Source organism: Pelobates fuscus, chromosome 7 (assembly GCF_036172605.1).
Source record: "Pelobates fuscus isolate aPelFus1 chromosome 7, aPelFus1.pri, whole genome shotgun sequence".
Taxonomy (NCBI): domain Eukaryota; kingdom Metazoa; phylum Chordata; class Amphibia; order Anura; family Pelobatidae; genus Pelobates; species Pelobates fuscus.
In genome coordinates this window covers 36,431,636-36,454,149 of record NC_086323.1, presented here as the reverse complement: position 1 = coordinate 36,454,149, position 22,514 = coordinate 36,431,636, and the positions used below count along the sequence as shown (strand labels likewise).

Sequence of the window (22,514 nt, the reverse complement as noted above, 5' to 3'; positions counted from 1 at the left end):
AGCAATCAATCAGATTCCAAACTCTCCACCATGGCCAAGGATGTCAGGGACAAGATTGTAGACCTACACAAGGCTGGAATGAGATGTGTGCAAACCTGGTGGCCAACTACAAGAAACGTCTGACCTCTGTGATTGCCAACAAGGGTTTTGCCACCAAGTACTAAGTCGAAGGGGTCAAATACTTATTTCACTCATTGACATGCAAATCAACTGGATTTTATTTTGTTATTCTGTCTCTCACTGTTAAAATACACCTACCATTAAAATTATAGACTGATCATTTCTTTGTCAGTGGAAAAACTTCAAAATCAGCAGGGGATCAAATACTTGTTTCCCCTCACTGTATATATATATATGAGAATATGAGGGAATATTATGTGACAAAGCGATGGGAAATATCAGAAGGAAATATATTTTTAAATCAAAATGTCAGTTTGAAATATTTTGTCTATTACTATATTGACAAAGTGCAGTCACTGAAATATCCCTAGTGACACTCCGAGTAACTCAGGTGTTAAACTCACCTGAGTGTGGGGGTGGGGGGTTTGGGGGTGGGAGAGGAGGGTCAGCAGTACAGGCCCAGGAACCTTTCAGCTGTTTAGTACATGGCTACCTAATTTGGTATCATTTGGAATAATCGGGAATAACGGCATCTGAATTTTGTTACAGTTCCAATTTTTTTTAAATTTGTTCTGAATCAATAACTTGAGCCAAAATTAGAAAATTAACGAACTGAAGAGAAGCAAACCAAAACAAATCTTTCGGTTCTGCAAATCCCTTTGGCATTACCAAATTTAGCAAACATTGTAGTGTTACTATGGAGGCACTGAAAGAGTCAACTTTGATTTGGCATGGTCAAATTCCACCGACTACTTCAAATATTTTGGGCACAAAATGAGGAAGTTGCACTTCCTCATATGATGTCTCAAGCAGAGTGGGAGGGATTAGGGTACTCTGGCATTGCAGGTTGTTCTTAAATACTTCGAAAATGGTTTGATTAAATAAAAAATAGTCCTATATCTATAAAGTCCCTGCATCGTATCTACTGCAGTAAGCTATAGCAGAGACTATTTTATTTCTAATAACCCGTTATGTATCTCTTTAAACCAGTATATTTTTTGCTATGTTGCTTTTTTAAGATAATGTAGTAATTCATTTAAAAAAAGAAACACTCTATGTGATAAAATATAAACTGTTGATCTGGCCTTTGATGACATTGTCCTGACTAGAGGTGTAAGATAGGAGACTCACCACAAAACTTTTAATATCATAACATGAATGCACATCTGATTATGAATTCTAAGCTCTAAGAGTTCATGTCAGGTGGGAGAAAAGTATGTTCAATTTATTTTACATTCTTTTTTTTTAGATAGAAATATAGTTTTCATTAAAACGTGATAAGTATGGACTTTTTGGTGGTTACATATTGTTTAATGTGTTATTTTAGATCATACAGAGCCAGGTACAAAAGAAAATGATAACACCCAATTTAGACTCTTGGGATTAAGTTCCACCGTCTACGAGTCAGATGGTTCTAAAGAATTGCTAGCAGCCAATGAAGAGTCAGCAAGAGATATTCGTGAATCTATTCAACTATTTCATTCCACTGTGCAAGATAAGGCGCAACTTGCGCATCGAGTAAAGACTTTAAAGCAAAGTTCATCATCTTTGGAAACTGGTGATGCTATGAAAATGCAACCATTGTATGCAGTTGATAAAGCTTATGAGAACAGGCAAAAATATGATATTCAAATGAAGAAGAGGAATTTAGTCATGCAGGTTTATAACAATAAAATACAAGCAAAATCTAATGTTCAGGGATTTCATGAAGAGAAAAGGAAGCATGTCAAAGAACAAAATGAAAAAGACTCAATCATTTTTCAGCAAGACATTGAGCAGAACCAGCTCACTCGACTCAACTTTATCAAGACAGCAAAGCAGAGGCAGAAACAGTTCTCTCAGGAGAAGCAACAAAAAGCATCTGAACATTCATTTGTAAAAGAATTTAATGCACAGCATACGTCTGTGTCAAACACCCTTTTAAAACATGATAGAATGCTGAAAAGTGGAGCGAAAACAAAAGAGAAGATCAGATTTGTACAGAGTTTGAAAGAAAATGAAGAAAAACAGAAATCACTTCTAAAGAGCCTTAAGGAACACAGGTACTTTACAAAAATGCCTCAGGGAATCAACTTCTTACTTTCTTTAAAAAAATGATATATATATATATATATATTAACCCCTTCACTACCAAGCACTTGTTTTCTTTTAAAACATAGACAGCATTTATTTAAAACATGACGTACATTGCTTGCAGGCAAACAAAGGACACAAAATGATATCTAATGTATAGACTCATGTCAAGAGATATTCAAAAAGTAATTTTTTTAGTGTTATATACTAAAGTAAGAAATGAAGGGAATTCAAAGTTAATTTTACATTAAAGACCAAGGTAGCCAAGCTGAAAAGCATAGAACATTTCCAGTTTAGCTAATTTGACATTAAAGTTGAAATTCCTGTTGAATTCCCTTCAATTCTCCCTGCAGTGAATAACTCTGCATATAAACTTTACCCAGGTTTAACCCCTTAAGGACACATGACGTGTGTGACACGTCATGATTTCCTTTTATTCCAGAAGTTTGGTCCTTAAGGGGTTAATATTTGATTTATTTATCCTTTAATTATCAGGGTTTTTCACTAAAGGGAGAATTCAACATGAATTCAAAATGAATTGCAAATTTAAAGCTTTCAGCTTTTTTGACCATAAATTGAAATTCTCTTTGAACTGACTAGTGGTCATCATTGAATAACTTTGTATCTGTTATATTCTGGCATATCATATGAACATAAAAGTAGATTCGGGAGTAGGCCCGCTTCCAGAATTCTCCCAGGGTTCTTGTTGCTACATGGGCTTCACTGGGTCTCCACTAGGTTGCGCTCTTTATATTTGCAGTGGCAGAGTGGTCCTTGATGTCTCCAGTCCCAGACAAATCAGTGGTAGGGAACAGGTAAATTGCAAGAGAGGGGATGAAGGATCCAGGTATCTTATCTAGGTTTGAAATATATTAGAACTGCATGCTGGAAAGTAGGATGAAGGAGAGGTTGTCATGCTCATTTTAAAAAATTACACCAGATCAACATTGTAAACAATAAACCTCAGAAACAGGCGTAGACACCAGGCAATGATGTATCTGGGCTCCGTGTGTGTATGGGTCATCTGGAATGTTGGGTCATTGGATGTTCAACAATAATCAAATGGAAAAAAAGCAGCAGGTGAGATAGGGCACTATAAGTGTAGAAGAGATTGTGAATTAAAGAGTGTGTGGAGATGGTCACATTGTAGGTCGGCAGTTGTGGACGTTTACATAGTCACTGGGTATCCAGTTGCCTGGAGAAAATGATTTGTTCTCAGAGTTATGAAATTTAAGGAGATCCCGAGAACATGTGAGCCAAGACCAAAATTAAACATTGATAAGAGTTTTTTGTTAATTTGGGCTTCATTTTATGAGTGTTTTTACGATATGGTGGATAGGTGATCTGGACAAAGGAAATCACCTCCTCACCTCTTTACTATAAACACAGCTGGTATTATTCATGAACATAACCTCCTTAGCAGGGTCTAATGAAATCTCTAAGAGGAGTATAAGATGCTTGATATTTATCATTGAAAGGGTCATTCATTTACATATCATTTGCATAACGAGGGAAAAATCACACTTAAAAGGCGGATATGAGTAAGATAATATATCATGTAAAAAACAGTTTTGAAAATTAGTGAAGTTATATAGATGAGAGACTTTCTTTGTACAGTAATAATGATTGACAGTTTTTCTACTTACTGTACTATAATAGAAGGAAACAAAAAAAATTAAGTCATGCAGACCACAACAAAGTTGGTGAGTGAAAGCTGGATTGTAGGTAAGTATCTTGTTTAAATAATTGTTAAGTTTAGCTGGACCAGCACTAAATTTGTATATAGATCCTTTAGATTGTAAGTCCACGGGCCATCTAGCCAAGCACTTTGTATAAAAGAGCTCCAATGGCTAGATATCAGCTTACGGGCAGGGCTCTCTCTACCTCTTGTATTTGTCTGTGTATGTTGTACGTTTCTCAACTAATTGTACAGCGCTGCAGAATCTGTTGGCGCTTTATAAATAGCAGTAATAAATAAATAAATATATATACATGCACACTCATGTGTCTCTAAACTAGAAACAAAATAGGTAAATAACTAGCCTTATAAGGCTTCTCCCCTAACTCATAATGGGAGTATAGGGTCATCCAGTAAATTGCTTAAACTAATGGTAGCTTTATTACACTGCTTGTTTTAGCCCAGGATTTGCCATGTCCCCAATCTAGATTAACGTAAATATACCGGGGTATATTTGGTGGAGTTGTTCGAGACCAATAGACACAATAAATAAGGAGTAATATACAGTCCTAACAAAGGTTAATTAGAAAGTTTGTAGGACAGTAATATAAAAAGCCTCTCTCCCTGGTAAGCTAGCTAGATAGTTAGTAGAGACAGAATAAAAAGAGTGAGAAAATAATAAAATCAGTGAAAACGCTGCATGTCTATATTAAATTTATACATCCCAAGTGCATAGGTGATAGGTGCCCAACAACCACTCAGAACATAACGCCCGACGCGTGTTTCGGTGCACTAGCATGTACACCTTCGTCAGGGACAAAGAAAGAACAAAAAAAGATTGGGGACATGGCAAATCCTAGGCTAAAACAAGCAGTCTAATAAAGCTACCATTATGTACATTTAGTGCTGGTCCAGCTAAACTTAACAGTTATTTAAACAAGATACTTACCTACTATCCAGCTTTCACTCACCCACTTTGTTGTGAATTGAGTGACTTCATTTTTTTTTTGGGTTCCTTCTATTCATAATTTATAGGGTTGAGCTCTGCAGACACAGCTGGAGTGTCTTTACTGGTGCATAGATCCTAAGTGGTGTTCCCTTGGGTATCTGATTATTTGCTTGGTTTACTGTACCATAACACGCAATGCTGCTCTTAGAGGTACACTCTAGGCACCCAGACCACCCGGTTTTAACCATGCAGCTGAAAACATTGCCATTCTGCAGACTGTCAATGTTTTCATTGCAGGGTTTAAGTCCCTCTAAAGGCTTTTAATATCCAATGGTATTATAGAGAGATCATGTGATTGGTGCTGGGCAGCATTTTGCCACGGCTGTGGACTAGCATCCCTAAGCTTTCCTATGTGAAAGCATTGGATTATCTGAGATCATCAACTTCCATGGAGGCAGAGCCAGCTGCAGAGACCAACGCAGCAAGGGAGAAAGCGTAAATAAAACTACTTTTTTTCTCCCTGAAGGTGGGGGCCGGTCATATAAATGGCCATTAGGAATACACATTTGTGTTTGCATGCATTGTGGAACCCTTATCTTAATGATGGCTTACTGAGGGTTTACACTGACCAACGACAACATTAAAACCACCTACCTAATATCAGGTAGGGCACCCTTGTGCTGCCAAAACAAATCTGATGCTTGAAATATGGATTCCACACAGGGCACTGTACTTGTCCTGTGGTAAATATCACTACAACATTAGCAACAGACAGGTCCTTTAAGTCCTGCTAGTTGCGAGGTGGTGCCTCTATGGATCGGATTTGTTGTTCCAGCACATCCCACAGATGCTCTTTGAACTCTTTGTCATGTTCCGCAAATCATTCCTGAACAATTTGTGCAGTGTAGCAGGGTGCACTATCCTGCTGTAAGAGGCCACTACAATCAGGGACGAACATTGCCATGAAGGGGTGTATATGGTCTGCAACAATATATAAGTAGGTGGTAAGTGTCAAAGTAATATCCACATGAATGTCAGCACCCAAGGTTTCCCACCAGAACATTGCCCAGAGAATAACACTGCTTCTGCTGACCTGACTACTTCCCATAGTGCATTTTGCTAGGTAAACAACACACATGCACCTGACAATCGAGCTGATCTAAAAGAAAACATTCATCAGACCAAACTACCTTCTTCCATTGCACCATGCTCTAGTTCTGATGCTCACGTCCCCATTGAAGGAACTTCCAGTGGTGGATAGGGGTCATCATGGGCATTCTTCATACGCAGCAAATAGTTATGCACTGTGTGTTCTGACACCTTTCTATCACGGAAAGCATTAAAGGAACACTATAGTCACCTAAATTACTTTAGCTAAATAAAGCAGTTTTGTATCTCAATCTCTAAATTGAACTTTAATCACATACAGGAGGCTCTTGCAGGGTCTAGCAAGCTATTAACATAGCAGGGGATAAGAAAATCTTAATTAAACAGAACTTGCAATAAAGAAAGCCTAAATAGGGCTCTCTTTACAGGAAGTGTTTATGGAAGGCTGTGCAAGTCACATGCAGGGAGGTGTGACTAGGGTTCATAAACAAATGGATTTAACTCCTAAATGGCAGAGGATTGAGCAGTGAGGCTGCAGGGGCATGTTCTATACACCAAAACTGCTTCATTAAGCTAAAGTTGTTCAGGTGACTATAGTGTCCCTTTAAGTGTTTCAACAATTTGAGCTACTGTAGAAGTTTTGTGTAAAAAAAGTCTAACCCATGACTCAGATGCCAGTTCACTGGTTGTCCTTTCTTGCACCACTTTTGGTAGGTACTAACCACTTCCTACTGGGAACATCCCACAAAACTTGCAGTTTTTGGAGATGATCTGACCCAGTCATCTAACCATCATTATGTGTCCCTTGTCAAAGTCACTCAGATCTTTTTGCCTAATATATCCCACCCCTTGACAGGTGATGATATAATCAACGTAATTCACTTCACCTAGCTGCCAGTGGTTTTAATTTTGTGGCTGAAGGTGCAGAGATAGCAATTATACCTTCACAAGTAAATATATGCTTTTCTGCAAAAATCTATTGCCAATTTAGCTAAAATAATAAACAGCTCTAAACCTTTGCTTTTTAAAGGCACACGTGCCATTTTTTATAGCAGGTGCAATTTGACAAAAGGCACAAACCACGCGGTAAACATGTTTTCTGGCTGAATTTTATGAAACCAACGAAAGCATTTAGCAGAATAAGATAGAGAAACAAAATTAAAATTGTGCCAGATCCTTTTAAACTATTAAAGAGCTATTGTTCCAAGAGTACAGTGTATAACAGGCAGAGTGTAACATTGATTAAATGACGGAATGCAATTAACATAGTTCTTCCTTTTGATTTTTTATTCAGGCGTCTAACTCTACAGATTGAAAATTCTGCAGAAAAAGAGGCACTTAACTCAGTTGTTCTGGAAAATGCTCTGGATAGATTGCAGGAGGCTTGTGGTCATGTTGCTAGTATAAAGGTTCAACAAGTTACCGCAGCACCTATGTTTAAAATACCTGTAAATCAACCTGTTTCCAAGACAATGTGTAATATTTAAGCCAAGGGATAATTGTATACAGTAGCATCTTGATCACTGTAAAATGTTACTTACAGCTGATAAAATGGCATATGTATTGTTTAACAGTAATTGCCTTGAAGCAATTTAACCTGTCACCTGTTTTATCTGCCAGACACAGCTTTGCACCTGCTATTATGGATGTTTGTGCATATTCTACGGATACAGTTATTTACATAGAGGGGATGAATTATTCTAAATCATATTTTTATTCACTAATTTCTGCATATTCAGTTTACAAATAATTTTTTAAAGTGCTGCTATGTGAAGAATTTAAAGGACTGTGCCATACACATACATTGTATATTTGTAACGTCTTTTCGAAGAATTTTTATTGAACATTTTTCAAACTATAACAAAGTGAACATTTTGGGAAAAATAAACTTGGGAATGTGGTAGAGAAGAAAAGAAAGGGATAAAAAGTAAAAAAGAGGAAAACCCTTTCTCGATCCACAACAATGTGTATATACACATATTCATACATAAGGTATTGTTTCACAATAAATGTTTGATTTGTTTGAAATCATAAAATTAATTATGTTCCTGTTTCATTTTAGTTATCATTGATAATATCTAAATATTACTGAAAAAATGATCACACTTCTATAAGCGAGTTCTATTTTTGTTACATTTGAGTTCCGGACTTCTGACCACCTGCCTGATGACATCGCCTGGTTCACAGGACTTCATAGAAATTGCTGGTTAAGCATGAATAATTTTCTTCTATAGTTCCCAATCTTAGGTTTAAAGCAAATTTGCAATATTTGGTTTTGGTTAAGCAAGTATTTGGTGCATGACTGGCTTACCTCAAATGTAGTCTCAAAATTGCCAGTCAGTGGGCACCACTATAAGTTTAGATGCTGATTATCTCGTGTTAAGGTTCTCAGAAGATTGAAGGACACATGGAGCTGGTAACTATGGTAAACCAGGAGGTAAATTTATTGCTACTTAATGTGACAATTGACACGTGAGAGTAAGAAATTATATAAGAAAAGTGATTCTAATTTTCCCATCCTTTTATCCACCCTCCATTTTATGTAACCCACCCTCTCCGCTCACAGCCTAGAGTGTAGCGAGTGTCTGCTCCATATGACTACTCCCCAATTAATATTCTTTTCTGACCTCCCACTATACCGCACATCTCTGAATAAGGGCAGCCTGCTTAACATAAAGAGCTTGATTATTGTTCTAAATGTTAAAAAAATAAAAAATAAATGGGAATCATTACCCAGAATGTATATGCTAATAGTAGTGTACAACTAGTGGACTGCATGTGGCCTAGCAGGATCTTAACTGAGGCCCTAAAACCGGATGGACACCACCTGTCTTTTTAATTAAAATTCATTCTTGATGAGTGCGATAAGTGTGTCATGAACAATCTGCTGAGTTTTTACCAGTTCCAATTACGCAGTTACTGCTAGTGTGTGAAGGACATGATTATAGAGCTTGTTTGAATATGACGTATCATATTTAGAAAGATGAACACGACCTTGAACTTACACCGAGTTAAAACTCAGAGATGGAATGAGATAGATGAGCCTTGTGGATGGAAATATTGGGCAATGCAAATGTGGGCTTTGAACAGGGGTATATGAAATGTAAGAAGATTTAATCAAAGGGGCATGAAATAAGGAAGGCATGGGGTGCCATGGCTCGAGCTCTGATCATGATAGTCGCTTGATTACTGAGCTTCACACCACTTAGCTCTTACAAGCATTTCTGCAGACAATACCTAACGTTGGGAACGTTCATTGGACACACATGGCCTTCCTGACTCACCTCTGTTGCCTCTGACACAGGGACTACGACCCTGGTGGACATTGGGGTGCATTTTAAACTAATGGCAGCATCAATGGCTACAAAGCAGGACCTCAGACACATTCAAAAACCTTACATGATTCTATTCCAACTGCAGTTGCAGGGTGGAGGTGTCGGTGCCAGAGACCAGAATACAGGCCCTGAAGACCCAAAGGAAGTCTTCAATTGATCAAGCGACTGACCTGACAATTGTGAGAAAGGGTAACATGCTCCTAATAATGAGACGCCAGACGGAGGACCTTGATAATCAGAGCCGCCAAGGGGGACATCGAAAGTCTCTTGACTTCCCTCTTTCAGCTGATTCTGAATAATGAAAATCCAGAGCAGTTCTGATTCAAAAAAGGGCACATGGCTGCTAGATATCACCTTCAAAAAAGGCAGATGTTATCTGTTGTTTGCACTTATTTAATTTAAATGAGAATATCATGTCAAAGGCCAAAACGCGGCCTGTGTTTAGCTTCAGAGGCACAGAGATTTCTCTCTCCCCACAGACCCTTGAGACACGGAGTGCTTTGAGGCGCTCTTGGACTTTTCAGCATGATAATGACCCTACGCACAAGGCCAAGTTGACCCTCCAGTGGTTACATCAGAAGGTGAAGGTTCTTTAGTGGTCATCACAGTCTCCGGACCTTAATATCATCAAGCCATTTTGAGGAAATCTCAAATGTGCAGTTCATGCAAGACGACCAAAGACTTGGCATTTTGCCAAGATGAATGGGCAGCTATACCACCTGTAAGGAAGCCACATAGACAACTTTTACAAAAGACTGCATGCTGTCATTGATGCTAGAGGGGGCAATATACAGTATTAATAGCTAAGGGTTTGCAGTCTTTTGAACAGGGCTAATTTATTTTTTTTCCTTTGTTGCCATGTTTTGTTTTGTGATTGTGCCATTCTGTTATAACCTGTCGTTGAATATGAATCCCATAAGAAATAAAAGAGAAGTGTTCTGCCTGCTCACTCATGTTTTCCATAAAAATGGTACATATATCATCAATTCTCCAAGGGAATACAAACTTTTGAGCACAACTGTATGTTTGGAGGAAGTGAATAAGCACGAAATACAAAACGGTTTAGGCACTCCAAAGTTCAGAAATGGCAAATTAATTGAAACCCAATGTAACACGTATCGACTTACACAGTCTTTGTCAAGCTTGTGCTTTTTGCTGCTTAGTACATTTTAGGCAATACATGCAGTTAACACCTTGCCATCAGAATACAGCATTTGAACTATAATGAGTAATTTAACACCACTATCATGGAACTTTCATTCTCTAGGGTAGCACTGCTCCTAAGGAACTCCCTTCCCTTCTCCATTAGACTATCACCCCGTCTCCACTCCTACAAAAAATAATTGAAAACTCACTTTTTCAGGAAAGCATATCCACTAAACTATTAACAGCTTTCCCTCCCTGCACCCCGATTCCTCTCCTGCAACTGTCAAAAGACAAATCACCTAAAAAGTAGTCAGTGAATACTTTTCTAGCAACCTACTTGTGTACCCTATCCTTACCTTTTGTGTCACTTTACCCCACTCCCTCTAGAATGTAAGCTCATTGAGCCCTCGACCCCTCTGTTCCTGTATGTCCAACTTGTCTGGTTACAATTACATGTTTGTTAGTCCAGCCACTGTAAAGCGCTGCGGAATTTGTTGGCGCTGTATAAATAATTAGAGAGTAGTCTAAAAAATTCTTCTTAGTGTTAAGGCTGTGGGGACTTGGGTAAAGTGGGCTGTGAAATTGAAGGGGCTGTGTACACAAGATTCTGTGAACAGTAACTCTTTTTTACAGTGATGGGAGTTTACAGTGCACAGTATATCCTGTATTCACAGTGCTTAAAGAATATAGAGCAGTTAAGCAAGGGTTAACTTGATATATAAGTGCTACATATTGGTGCCTTGGTCTTTTGAGTGTTGTGTCATTATATTGTCTATATAATGACACTCAGTCGTTTGAAATGTACATTTTAATATTAACATTGTTAAAATGAATCAACCCACCCACACAGCGCAGTCAGGGACCATAAGAACACTATGCATCATAATCAGATAAAATAGGAAAACAAGATATAATGACCATGTTCATTTGTAGGTATTTTCGTAACCTTATTATATTCTGTTTCCATAAATTATATTTGCATTGTTCTTTTCTGATGCAATAGTAGATGAGATATAGTATATAATATATCCAGAATGAATTCTAACAATAAGGTAAAATGAGCATTGTTTCACCTGTGAACTCTAAACAATAATTAATTCCAAATACAATATGTTTTTCCAGTTAGTAATTTATTTAATTGTTGTTTTCAGTTTTATTTTTCGTTTTTCAAATACATATCTTATTCTCTCAGCTCATTTCCACGCTACCTTAAAAAAATAATGTGAGTATAAGCAAGTTTAATTAACTATCATTTTGAATTGTAAATGCTTTGAAATTAAATTTTAGCTTAATGGTGTTGTAAACACAGTCATGTTTTCTTACTATACTGTGTTAATTTAAAGTACTGTATATTGCCATGATCTGATTGATGCTTTATGAACCGATATATGCTTATCACAGTGCTAAAAGCGATCAGTTTTTAAACTATAGGAGAATTGTACTTACGCTTAAACATTGGATTGCATAAAATGCTGTTTTTAAGAGGTGCTAATTTGTATATAACTCTGTTTATGACTTTTGTATTCAAACTAGTTACAGAATATGACTGGGCTTGCAATTCTCATCTCCCCATCTGTCACTGTCTTTATACAAAGTAACCTGAGTCTAATTGAAAACATTGAAACAACTTAATATCTTTCTAATTATCTGGTCTGCTGGTTTAAAGTATACTGGAGTCTGAAGAAGGCACCTCTATGGAACCAATATATCGAATTCGCTTAAAATTTCTGACAATTCTCCCTATTAGTGTCTGTCTTTTGGACCTTTACAGCAAACAGGAATGCAAAGTGAACTTCAAATTTAAGTTTAAAGGAACACTACAGCATTAGGAATGCAAACCTGTATTCCTAACGCTATAATGTCCCTAAATTAACAGGCCCCCTACCACCTGACGATTAAAGGCTCCCTTGGCTCTCCTCCTTCTGCAACGTGATGGCAATGGTGGGCCCTAATGTGCATGCATGGTGCACGCCTAGCGTGCATTAAATCATCCCCATAGGAAAGCATTGAATAAATGCATTACACATCTTGGAGATGTCCAAAAGAGGTAAAGTTAAAGGGACATTCCAGTGCCAGGAAAACAATCCGTTTTCCTGGCACTGCAGGTACCCTCTCCCTCCCACCACCCATCCCATGTTGCTGAAGGGGTGAAAACCCATTCAGTGACTTACTTGAGACCCCCGCCGGTGTCCCTCGGCGGTGGTTTCGGGTCCCCCCACACTCCTCCCCCGCCGACGTCATCCGGCGGGGGAGACCAAGCGCACATGTGCGGCCGCCGGTGGGGGAGACCAAATGCGCATGAGTGGCAGTTTATGAAAACTGCAATAATTACAGTTGCCATGCTAAGGGTAGTGGGAGTTGGCACCCAGACCACTCCAATGAGCAGAAGTGGTCTGGGTGCCTGGAGTGTCCCTTTAAACCTGTTACATCACTCATTGACATGCAAATCAATCTATTACTTTTTTGACATGCGTTCTTCTGGATTTTTTGTTATTCTGCCTCTCACTGTTAAAATACACCTACCATTAAAATTATAGACTGATCATTTCTTTGTCAGTGGGCAAACGTTCAAAATCAGCAGGGGATCAAATACTTTTTTCCCTCACTGTAGATGACTGTTATCATTTTTCCATTTGGCTAATTTGGCCTCAAATTTGAAAATCACTTTGAATTTTTGATACTTCTCACTTTAGCAAAAAACACGGTTAAGGTGACATTGCAAAAAGACATACTCATTTACTGGCTCAATGAGAAACACCGTAACTGGTCGATGTAGCAGTGACTATAGTTAACTAATGCACCAAACTCTACAATCTTGTCTGCTAGTCTCAATGTATAACTCAACCATGCCTAAAGGGAAAATACAAATGAGAGGGCAGTTTCGAAAAATAACCATCTCTCATTAGCCACCAAATAGGAAAAATAACCCAGAAATACTCCAGTGCCAAACACCCTCAGTATCGTTATCTATGAGTTGAATGCTTGCAGGGGTATTTGGCATTCGATACATGGGAAACATGCTACAGCTTGGTACACAGTTGCTGGCACAATGTATCAAAATAAGATGATCCAGAAAGTGTTTTAACCACTTAAGGACAAAACTTCTGGAATAAAAGGGAATCATGACATGTCACACACGTCATGTGTCCTTAAGGGGTTAAAAGTTCAGTCTGTATGCAGAGTGTCTGATGGTTACTCCCTGATTTGCTCCACTTTTAGTATTCCACCAAATCTAACTATTTTTGTCATAAATATGTTTCTACTAATTGGTCACATGTACAAAGAGCAATTGTAGAGGAAAGTTCTAAAAGTAGAGCAGTCAACAAAAACATGTTGTTGACTTCGATGGTTATTTCACCATTTTATTTTAATATACAAAACTATACTTTTTTTTTTTTCCCTTACCAATTTTGTATATTCTATATAGGGCATCAAATTAAATACCTGTCTATCCTTTAAAAGGTTATATATAATAAGTGTTATTGCATTTACAATAAAAGAGCAACATTAAAGTTGAACCAGCACATTTATAGATTTTGGGGTTTTGTTTACCTTAGTCCTTAAAAGGTCAAAGAAATCCAGCAGGTTCTAACTAATAATTCCAATAATTTGAGCAATGGAGATTCTTTAATGGAGTTCTCTTTTTACTTTACCTTGCTATAAAAAGAAAGCAATTGTTTTTCAACCAATTAGTCTAGAGGGTGTTCGAATACCTTGTTTTCATTTATATGTATTTCATTATAATGAGATTGATTGCTATGAAAAATTCCATAACTGCTCCAACGCAAGGTCATTATGGCAAGAAGCAAGAATCTAAAAAGAAAGTCACATTTCTGAAACTAAATATAATTATGTGGATTTATAACAAAAAAATAAAAAAAATCCAATTTAAAAACATTTTGTGAAACAAATGTTTGCTCATTGCTGGTATGAGTATGAGAACTATGTATGGTGAAAAATGGTTTATTTGAGTTGGATCATCTGGATTTTACAACAGATTTGGATGAAGTAATTTCATTCATATATTAATTTTGTTCATATGAATCAGGTTCAAACTATTTGTTTTCTTAAAATGATTGAAATGAATCGACTTGCAATGCTGTTCAAGTATGGAACAATATGACGCTAGTGTTTCTCTGTCTGCAACAACAACAAAAAAGCCGGCAATGTTATTTCAAAATTGTAGTCATTTGAGAGGGTAAACAAAGTGGGAGAAAGAGGATTGAAGATAAAAATAAGAATGAGTAGACAATCGGCGATCCACTCACCTGTTTCACCCCTCCAGTAGTGCCACTACTAGCTTCAGTCCATTAATGGAACCCATTTTGCGGTGTGGAACCTCATTGCCCTTGTGATTTGTTAGCTGCTTCAGCGGATTGTAGCAGACATTTTCCCTTCTTCTTCAGTAGCAGAAAGAAAAAAGAAAAAAAAGGTGAATAAGTGGGCAATTGGCAACTGACTTACCTGTTTTACCCCTCTGGTGGTGCAATTCCACATCTTCAGGTTATAATTGGAACCCCATGCTACAGTGAGGAACAGTATTACCCAGGCATTTTGCTAGTTGAAATAGCAAACTGTTTCAAGCAGTACTATTTCTGCAACACCCCTAGCACCAAAAGCACTTCTTATCAGAACACTTAGCTATTTACCAAAGTGTGCTACTGTATACGGTCTACTCTGATGCAACTGGAGATGGTGGTGGCACTGGAAATGCTGAGAAAGAAGATACAGGTGGAGATTGCTGAAATGTGTCACGATACCTTACCTGACCTCCTCGGACCCACGCAGCACAGCATCCTCCACTGAGCGGCACGGCACTTCTGACGCCGGCTGCTCACTCAGCTCGGAATTTCTAGGTTCGGCGCATGCGCGCCACTGCCGTCGGCTTGAAGCCGACAAGGTCCTGACGCGGCCACGCCCCCGGACCTTTTGGGGGCGTGGTTTTAAGGCTACACACACCACACTATAAAAGGGCTGCCCTGACAGCAGTAAGACGCCCTAGTGTGGTTCTTGCTGGTTCCCCTAGTGCTACTTTCTGTGATATTTGTATTCTACCCTGGTATTTGACTTTTGGCTTCTCTATTCGACTACTCTACTCTCTGGTTCCCTGTACTTTGGCTTGCTTATCGTTATCCCGTCTTCTGTTATCCCTTGACCTCTGGCTATCCCATTTGACTACTCTAACGTGAGTCCGGCCATTCTAAGGTCCGGTATACGTTCTATAGTTAGGTTACACTCTGCGAGAAGGGGTCACTGTCGTGACAAAATGAAACAGGGAGGAAACTGCCTGGCCTTAGTCCTGGTCTCTCTCAGTCTGGCTCATAATCATGTTCCTCCTGGTCCAGACTAAAAGCTATAGCTGTGGTTCTGGAATGAAGACTAATACTGACATCAAAGAATGCAAACATTTGGACTCTTGCTCGAGTCTCTCATCTTCCTGACTACTTGGTACAGTGGATATATCTACTACTCCTCCAGAGTCTGTCCTTCTATTGATGATACCGCTGATGGTAATAGTACTGTTAGCCATAGTTGTGCTAGTGATTACTCCTCTCTCTTAAAGGGAAACTATTGTGCCAGGAAAACAAACTCATTTCCCTGGCACTATAGCTTCCCCCTTTCTCAAGGCCCCTCTCCCCCGGTGCAGAAGGGGACGTCCGCCGACGGGGGAGACCTAATGCGCGGCAATAGCCATGCTCGCAGTAGGATTTCCCCATCGGAGAGCATTACTCAATGCTTTCCTATGGGGATTCCGGTGACGCTGGAAGTCCTTATGCATAGCGTGAGGACGTCCAGCGTCGTCTAGATGACCAAAAGTAGTCCAAGAACCTGGAAGTCCCTCTAGTGGCTCTCTGGTAGACAGTGTCAGGGTCTTACCTGAGTTGAGAGTCTGTAGCGCAGATATGTTGCTCACCCTTGCAGATAGCCACAGGCCGAGGTGGTCAGGTAAGAATTCACCTGGCCTGTGGGTCTGTGCAGGATGCAGTACCAAATACGCAGGACAGGCAAGGACAGAACCAGCAGGAGAGTCGAGGGATAGCCGAGGTCAAAGGATGCCAGAGGTCAGGATAAACGTAGTCACAAGCCGAGGTCAAATATACGAAGCAGATAAACTGGAACACTGGTACGACACAGGAACACTAGATCAAAGACTTGACCCTGAGCACAGGAAGAGGCTGGGTTTAAATACCCTGCTGATGACCGATTAGAGTCAGGTGAGACACAGCCAAGTCAAGGTGCAGCCCCCGGTGTATAGCCATGCCAGGATGAACAGGACCGGACTCAGTAGTCTCTGTGTAAAGCTGCTGTGGCTCAGAGGTAGAAATCAGGACTAGGACTGATAAGTTCCCCGGTTCAAGTCCCCTGTTGGGAACTCCAGGAGCGGCCACGTCTGGCTGTCTGTCTAACAGGTGAGTACCCTGACAGTATCCTTTAAAAACGACCTCTGGGTGTAAGTAGGTTCCTCATCGAAATAATCCGCCTCTCCAGAGTCACTCTCAGAATCCATCGAGTCCCCATAGTGAAAGTCCTCAGTATGGAATCCCTTATTAGCTCAGGATTTCCCAGTACCAGCTTCTGGTACGGCTGACGATCTGTCCAGGTTTTTTAGGTTCCGGGTACAGGTGGCAAGAACTTCCACAACTTCGGTAGGAACAGTGCTCGTAGCTAGCAGTGCTTTTTCGAACACTTCTAGGTCTTTTTTACAGACCGTAGTGCCATTTGAAGCAATGACACAATCCATAGGTAAATCCTTTTCAAGTGGGCAGGAAGTAGTGGTGGTACTACAGGAAGTAGCTTTGGTAGTAGATGCAGACGACTCTGGAGCAGGAGGTATAGCATTTTCCATGGAAGCCAAGCCTGGGCAGGAATAACGGCTCCCTTGTAGCTCTTTAGGCTGATATGCGGTGTACACTGGACGAAGGATATTATTACCCAGTCGGAGAGCTGGAGGTCTAGGAGGGCGAACAGGACAAAGCGTGATGAAATGTCCTCCCTCTCCACAGTAAAAACACAGACCATGGCTTCTCCTTCGGTCCCTCTCCCTAGGTGTGACTTTGCAGTGGACACGTCCAATTTGCATAGGTTCCTCAGGGTCAAGTGGAACACAGAATACCTCTGGAGTTTTCCTGGGAACTGGATCATAAGAGGACATCACTGGGGTGTGGTGATAGTACTCGGTTCCTTGGTTACGTAGACTCCGCGATTTTTTAGTAGGTGGAGCTGGCTTGGGCTTAATGGTCCTGCACTGTGAGTCCATAGCAATAATAAAGGATTCCCAGCTGACAAGGACAGGACTCTTCCTCTGCAACATTTGGTAAGACCAAACTTTGATGCGTCCAGACAACAGGTTGATAGCCGCTCTGACCCTGATGAAATCCGTGGCGTAAGTTCGAGGCTTTAAAGAAAACAATACCTCGCAATCCATCCTGAATGACTGAAAGGACGTGTAGTTACCATCAAATCTGTCGGGCATGATGACAAAGGGTTCCGGAGCTGGATGTACTGCGCCTTTAAGAGAAAAAATTTCTTGCTGCAACTCCGAAACAGTCTGGGCCAGGCTGGACACTTGCTGGAGTGAGGGTGAGCACATTTCTGCGGACTCCATATTGGTCAAGTCTTTTGTCAGGGTCTTACCTGAGTTGGGAGTCTGTAGCGCAGATATGTTGCTCACCCTTGCAGATAGCCACAGGCCGAGGTGGTCAGGTAAGAATTCACCTGGCCTGTGGGTCTGTTCACGGGGGCTGTGCAGGATGCAGTACCAAATACGCAGGACAGGCAAGGACAGAACCAGCAGGAGAGTCGAGGGATAGCCGAGGTCAAAGGATGCCAGAGGTCAGGATAAACGTAGTCACAAGCCGAGGTCAAATATACAAAGCAGATAAACTGGTACAACACAGGAACACTAGATCAAAGACTTGACCCTGAGCACAGGAAGAGGCTGGGTTTAAATACCCTGCTGATGACCGATGAGAGTCAGGTGAGACACAGCCAAGTCAAGGTGCAGCCCCCGGTGTATAGCCATGCCAGGATGAACAGGACCGGACTCAGTAGTCTCTGTGTAAAGCTGCTGTGGCTCAGAGGTAGAAATCAGGACTAGGACTGATAAGTTCCCCGGTTCAAGTCTCCTGTTGGGAACTCCAGGAGCAGCCACGTCTGGCTGTCTGTCTAACAGGTGAGTACCCTGACAGACAGCCACTAGAGGAGGACTTAACCCTAGCAGGTAATTATTGCAGTTTATAAAAATAGATGGGAATTTGCACCCAGACCACTTCAATGAGCTGAAGTGGTCTGGGTGCCTACAGTGTCACTTTAACTCTCTATTACAATGCTGTTATGCAGTTGGAAGAAGCAATCTGCCCTGCTACTTTAAAACATAATGGCTATCTCCTAAGATCATTCATGGCTATGCTACGGTATTATTGGACAGTGGATGCTGAAAACATGATTGGTCAGGTCACATGCACATCATTCCAAATGAAGTAGCTAAGAAAAATCAGCTCATTCCCTCCCCCTTTTTCTGTCCATAAACAAACTGAATGAATGCACAAAAATGAATGAGTCAACATGTTCAAGTCATCATTTGTTTTTTGGTTTGTTACGTGAATGAACCTATAATTCTTTACTTGGACAAAACAACAAATTGCGATTTGTCCGAAAAAGAATGCATATTTATGTGTGTAGCAATGGAATTTATTTACATGGTGCAGATAGTAAGGCGATGGAGAAAGAGCTTTCATATTTGATGTGTATGAATTACAAATAACTATTTAAACTACCAAAAGATTAGGCCATAGAGGGCTACATTATATTATAACAGATACGTATATGTCTTGCAAAGGGGTGGCCATCAGTAGAAGAACAGATTTTCATTTACCAGAGTTAAGTTTTGAAAACCCAGACCAGAGCATCTGAGTTCTTTAAAGAATATTAGGGGGTATTTTGATTCCTCTGGTCCCTATTTTTAAACTACTATTAAAAAAAAAATTACAACATATGGAAATAAAGTAGGAATTTTGTCGTATAGAAATATACACTCTGAATACAAAACAGAAAACAAGACAGCTGTGTAAATGAAGATATATCTTTAAATAAGGTGTTAAAAGGTTTTAATGGGTGCCTAATGAGATTCTGCAAAAGTGCAAAAATAATTTATATAGTAATTATAAACTAATCACAGGGGTTGCTAATTAAATTTATACTCTCTTTGCTCTCAGTGTTGCATAGTTTGCTGTCATTTTATATTTTACTGTTATATATACACTAAACGTCTGTCTGTATACCTAATGATTTCAGATTTACATTTTCATACTGGAAGGGTCTGTTAGTCGGACTTGATGGTGTCAAGGTAAAAATTAACTAATTAAGATAAAGCTTTTGAGTAAATAAAGGACAAGAAAAAAGTGTGACTCTTAAGTAATGAAAAAATTTAATTATTTCTATCTAAATTGAAATGCAGCAAACATTAGTTAGCCTTGCAAATCCAAATAATGCTGAAAAAATACACAATTTAATGTATACCTTCAAGTGTCAAGTGTAATGAGCTTATTTTATGTCTGTACGGTCATGACTATTTTTTAAATTATATGTAGGAAAATTTAAAGGGGAACGCCAAGCATCATTAGATCTTATTCTCTTTGCTTACGTTATGATGCAAGGAAAACTCATACGACTCTATAAATGTACACAGTGTGCTCAATTTGTTTCATGCAAGTGCAGTTGACAGCTCAGTCAAAACTCATGTATAGCGCTATTCAGAAAACTGTGAAAGAGGTTGTCAAACTAATAGCAGTTTTAGACAACAGCTTAGACATCGGCTTACACAACAGTTACACTCATCAGATTTCATGAGTTTTATGAGAATGTATGGGAAACATGTAGACCAGAATGTGGGACTTCTTAATGGTCGAGTCTCTCACTGGTATGGGAGACCATTCTGCTGCCATTTAAATGTGGATTTGCAACATGTTTAGGGACTTTAAAGATGAGTGTCTTTTTAATCTTATTTTTTTTATCTATGAACTACAATTAGTTCCTTGCAGACTGGGGAATTCCTTTATGGCATCTTTTTATTTTACGAATGTTTACGACTTCTGCCTCTGGAAAATCCTACATTATATTTTTTTTAGCTAATAAGAATTATTGTTGATTACCAGTCTACCAAGTCTCTAGGCTTGTTTTCTCTCTTGTTGCTACAAAAAACAAAAAACAAGCAAACCCACACATGTGCTATGATTTTTGAATGCCACGCTCACTATTGCCTTTAACCTTGCAATCTCTGTTGGGGCATTGTGAGCATGCTTGTTATAATGTGCACAATGAAAATAAAGATTGACGACAAAAAAAAAAGTAATAATAAGAATTATAATATATCAGTTTAGAGATCTCTAAAAATATATTGAAATAATATCAAGTTTTAAAGCTAACTGTAATTTAAATGAAGGCTGATCACTTACCATCATTTTAAAATGCAATAATTAGAACTAACTGTAATATACTTTATTCTCATTTAAAAAAGAGGGTTGAGGTTCCACTCAATCCAAAAACCATGAAATAGTCTTAAAATATGGACCTCTCATCATTAATAAAGCAAAATAGCATAATATTGGTATAAGAGTCTAGGCATCTCCATATTTGATAAACTGTTCCTGCACAGGTTTTAGAGACACATGCAAGGCTCATAGTATAAGCATAAAGTAAAAAAAATAAAATAAAAAATCTCTAAAAAAAAAAAATATATATTGGTCCTTCCAGTACAGCAAGCTCACATTTGACTTTTTTGACCCCCATTTAATAGTTCTGTAACTAATGAACATATAAATATAAATTTAAATCTATACATTAATATATTGTTTGATAACATATTTTTGTGCAGAAAATGTATATATATTTTGCAAATGTGAAAATGTGATTTAAAATAATACTAACCTTTATGGGCCATGCTGCTAGCATACCAAGGGTTAACTCTGTTGCTCATAGTATTTTAAAAGCAAGCAAAACTAGTTCTTTATCCAAATTACAAGATGATCGATGTTATGACTATTTCATAAAAGCTGCATTCAGAAATTATAAAAATGAAATACTACTACTATTTTGACATAACTGATTGAATGATCATTTTTTTTCAGTAAATCTGAGTTTTATTTTTTTTTAATATAGAGCATCCAATTATAATGTCTTAATGCTGATTGTATGTGCAAGTCAAAGACTGCCAGTTCATCATATCTTAGATAGAGAGAGTAATTTAGAAAATAGCCCATTATGCTGATATGTGCTATATTGTAGCATTTTCTTTACACATTAATTACTAGCTTATGGAAAAGGATTCTTTAGATGTCTTAGAAATTATTATCTTGTCATATTGAATGTGGATTTCATTGAAGTAACTCCCACAATCCTACGTCAAGATGAAATCCAGTCACGCAAATATTAGCATTTTTACTGATCTGTTGGTGGCCATTCAAATACAGATGAGTGCTTCTAATGCAATTCTGAAAATTATAATTTTCATAATCTTTTACAAGGAAAAATACATTAATGTATTGGAATGCTTGAACAATGCAATGTCTCACAATAGTGCCTTGCATCTGTGAATATGGAAGACCATAAGGAATGCTGCTGCCACAGTCACGTGATGTTCAATGATCACCGCTGTTAAGATAGGATCTAATGTTTGTTGGGTCTATTGCATAATGATACCATGACATGGGCACAAAGTACGCCGCTAGTAAATGCTATTACCTTTGTTGCATGTTGTTAAATTACTTGCTGCCTATAATCGTGGCAATTATTGATGGATGCCCCTGTGTCTCTCACATGGTGGACTTGTCCTATTGTTGCAAACATGGTAGTTTGTGAATTTATTGCCTCTGTTACTTGGTGGTAAATCTGCAACCTTGTACACAGTATCTATTCCTTAGATCTGATCCGGACCTCAGTGGTGGACACTGCTGTGTCTGATATGACTGTCACTCCTGTTTTTTAGTTTACTATATAAATTGCTCTGACTTTTCGAACATGTTTACATTTCACCTGAGGTTCAGGTCTTCTACAACAGCTTTCAAAGTGTTTTTGTGCCATTTGTCTGCGATGTCATTTTAGTTGTCTC

General features: G+C 38.8%; 1 protein-coding gene across 1 annotated transcript in view; it reads left to right on the top strand.

Moving 5' to 3' along the window:
* Window positions 1–7,855, top strand: part of LRRIQ3 (leucine rich repeats and IQ motif containing 3) — a 61,838-nt gene extending 53,983 nt beyond the window's left edge. The window contains exons 8-9 of the mRNA XM_063427224.1: window positions 1,448–2,162; window positions 7,222–7,855. Of these exons, the coding sequence (XP_063283294.1) occupies window positions 1,448–2,162; window positions 7,222–7,414 (908 nt within the window). The 3' untranslated portion in view covers window positions 7,415–7,855. The remainder of the gene's footprint in view (window positions 1–1,447; window positions 2,163–7,221) is intronic.
* The last annotated feature ends 14,659 nt before the right edge of the window (window positions 7,856–22,514 follow it).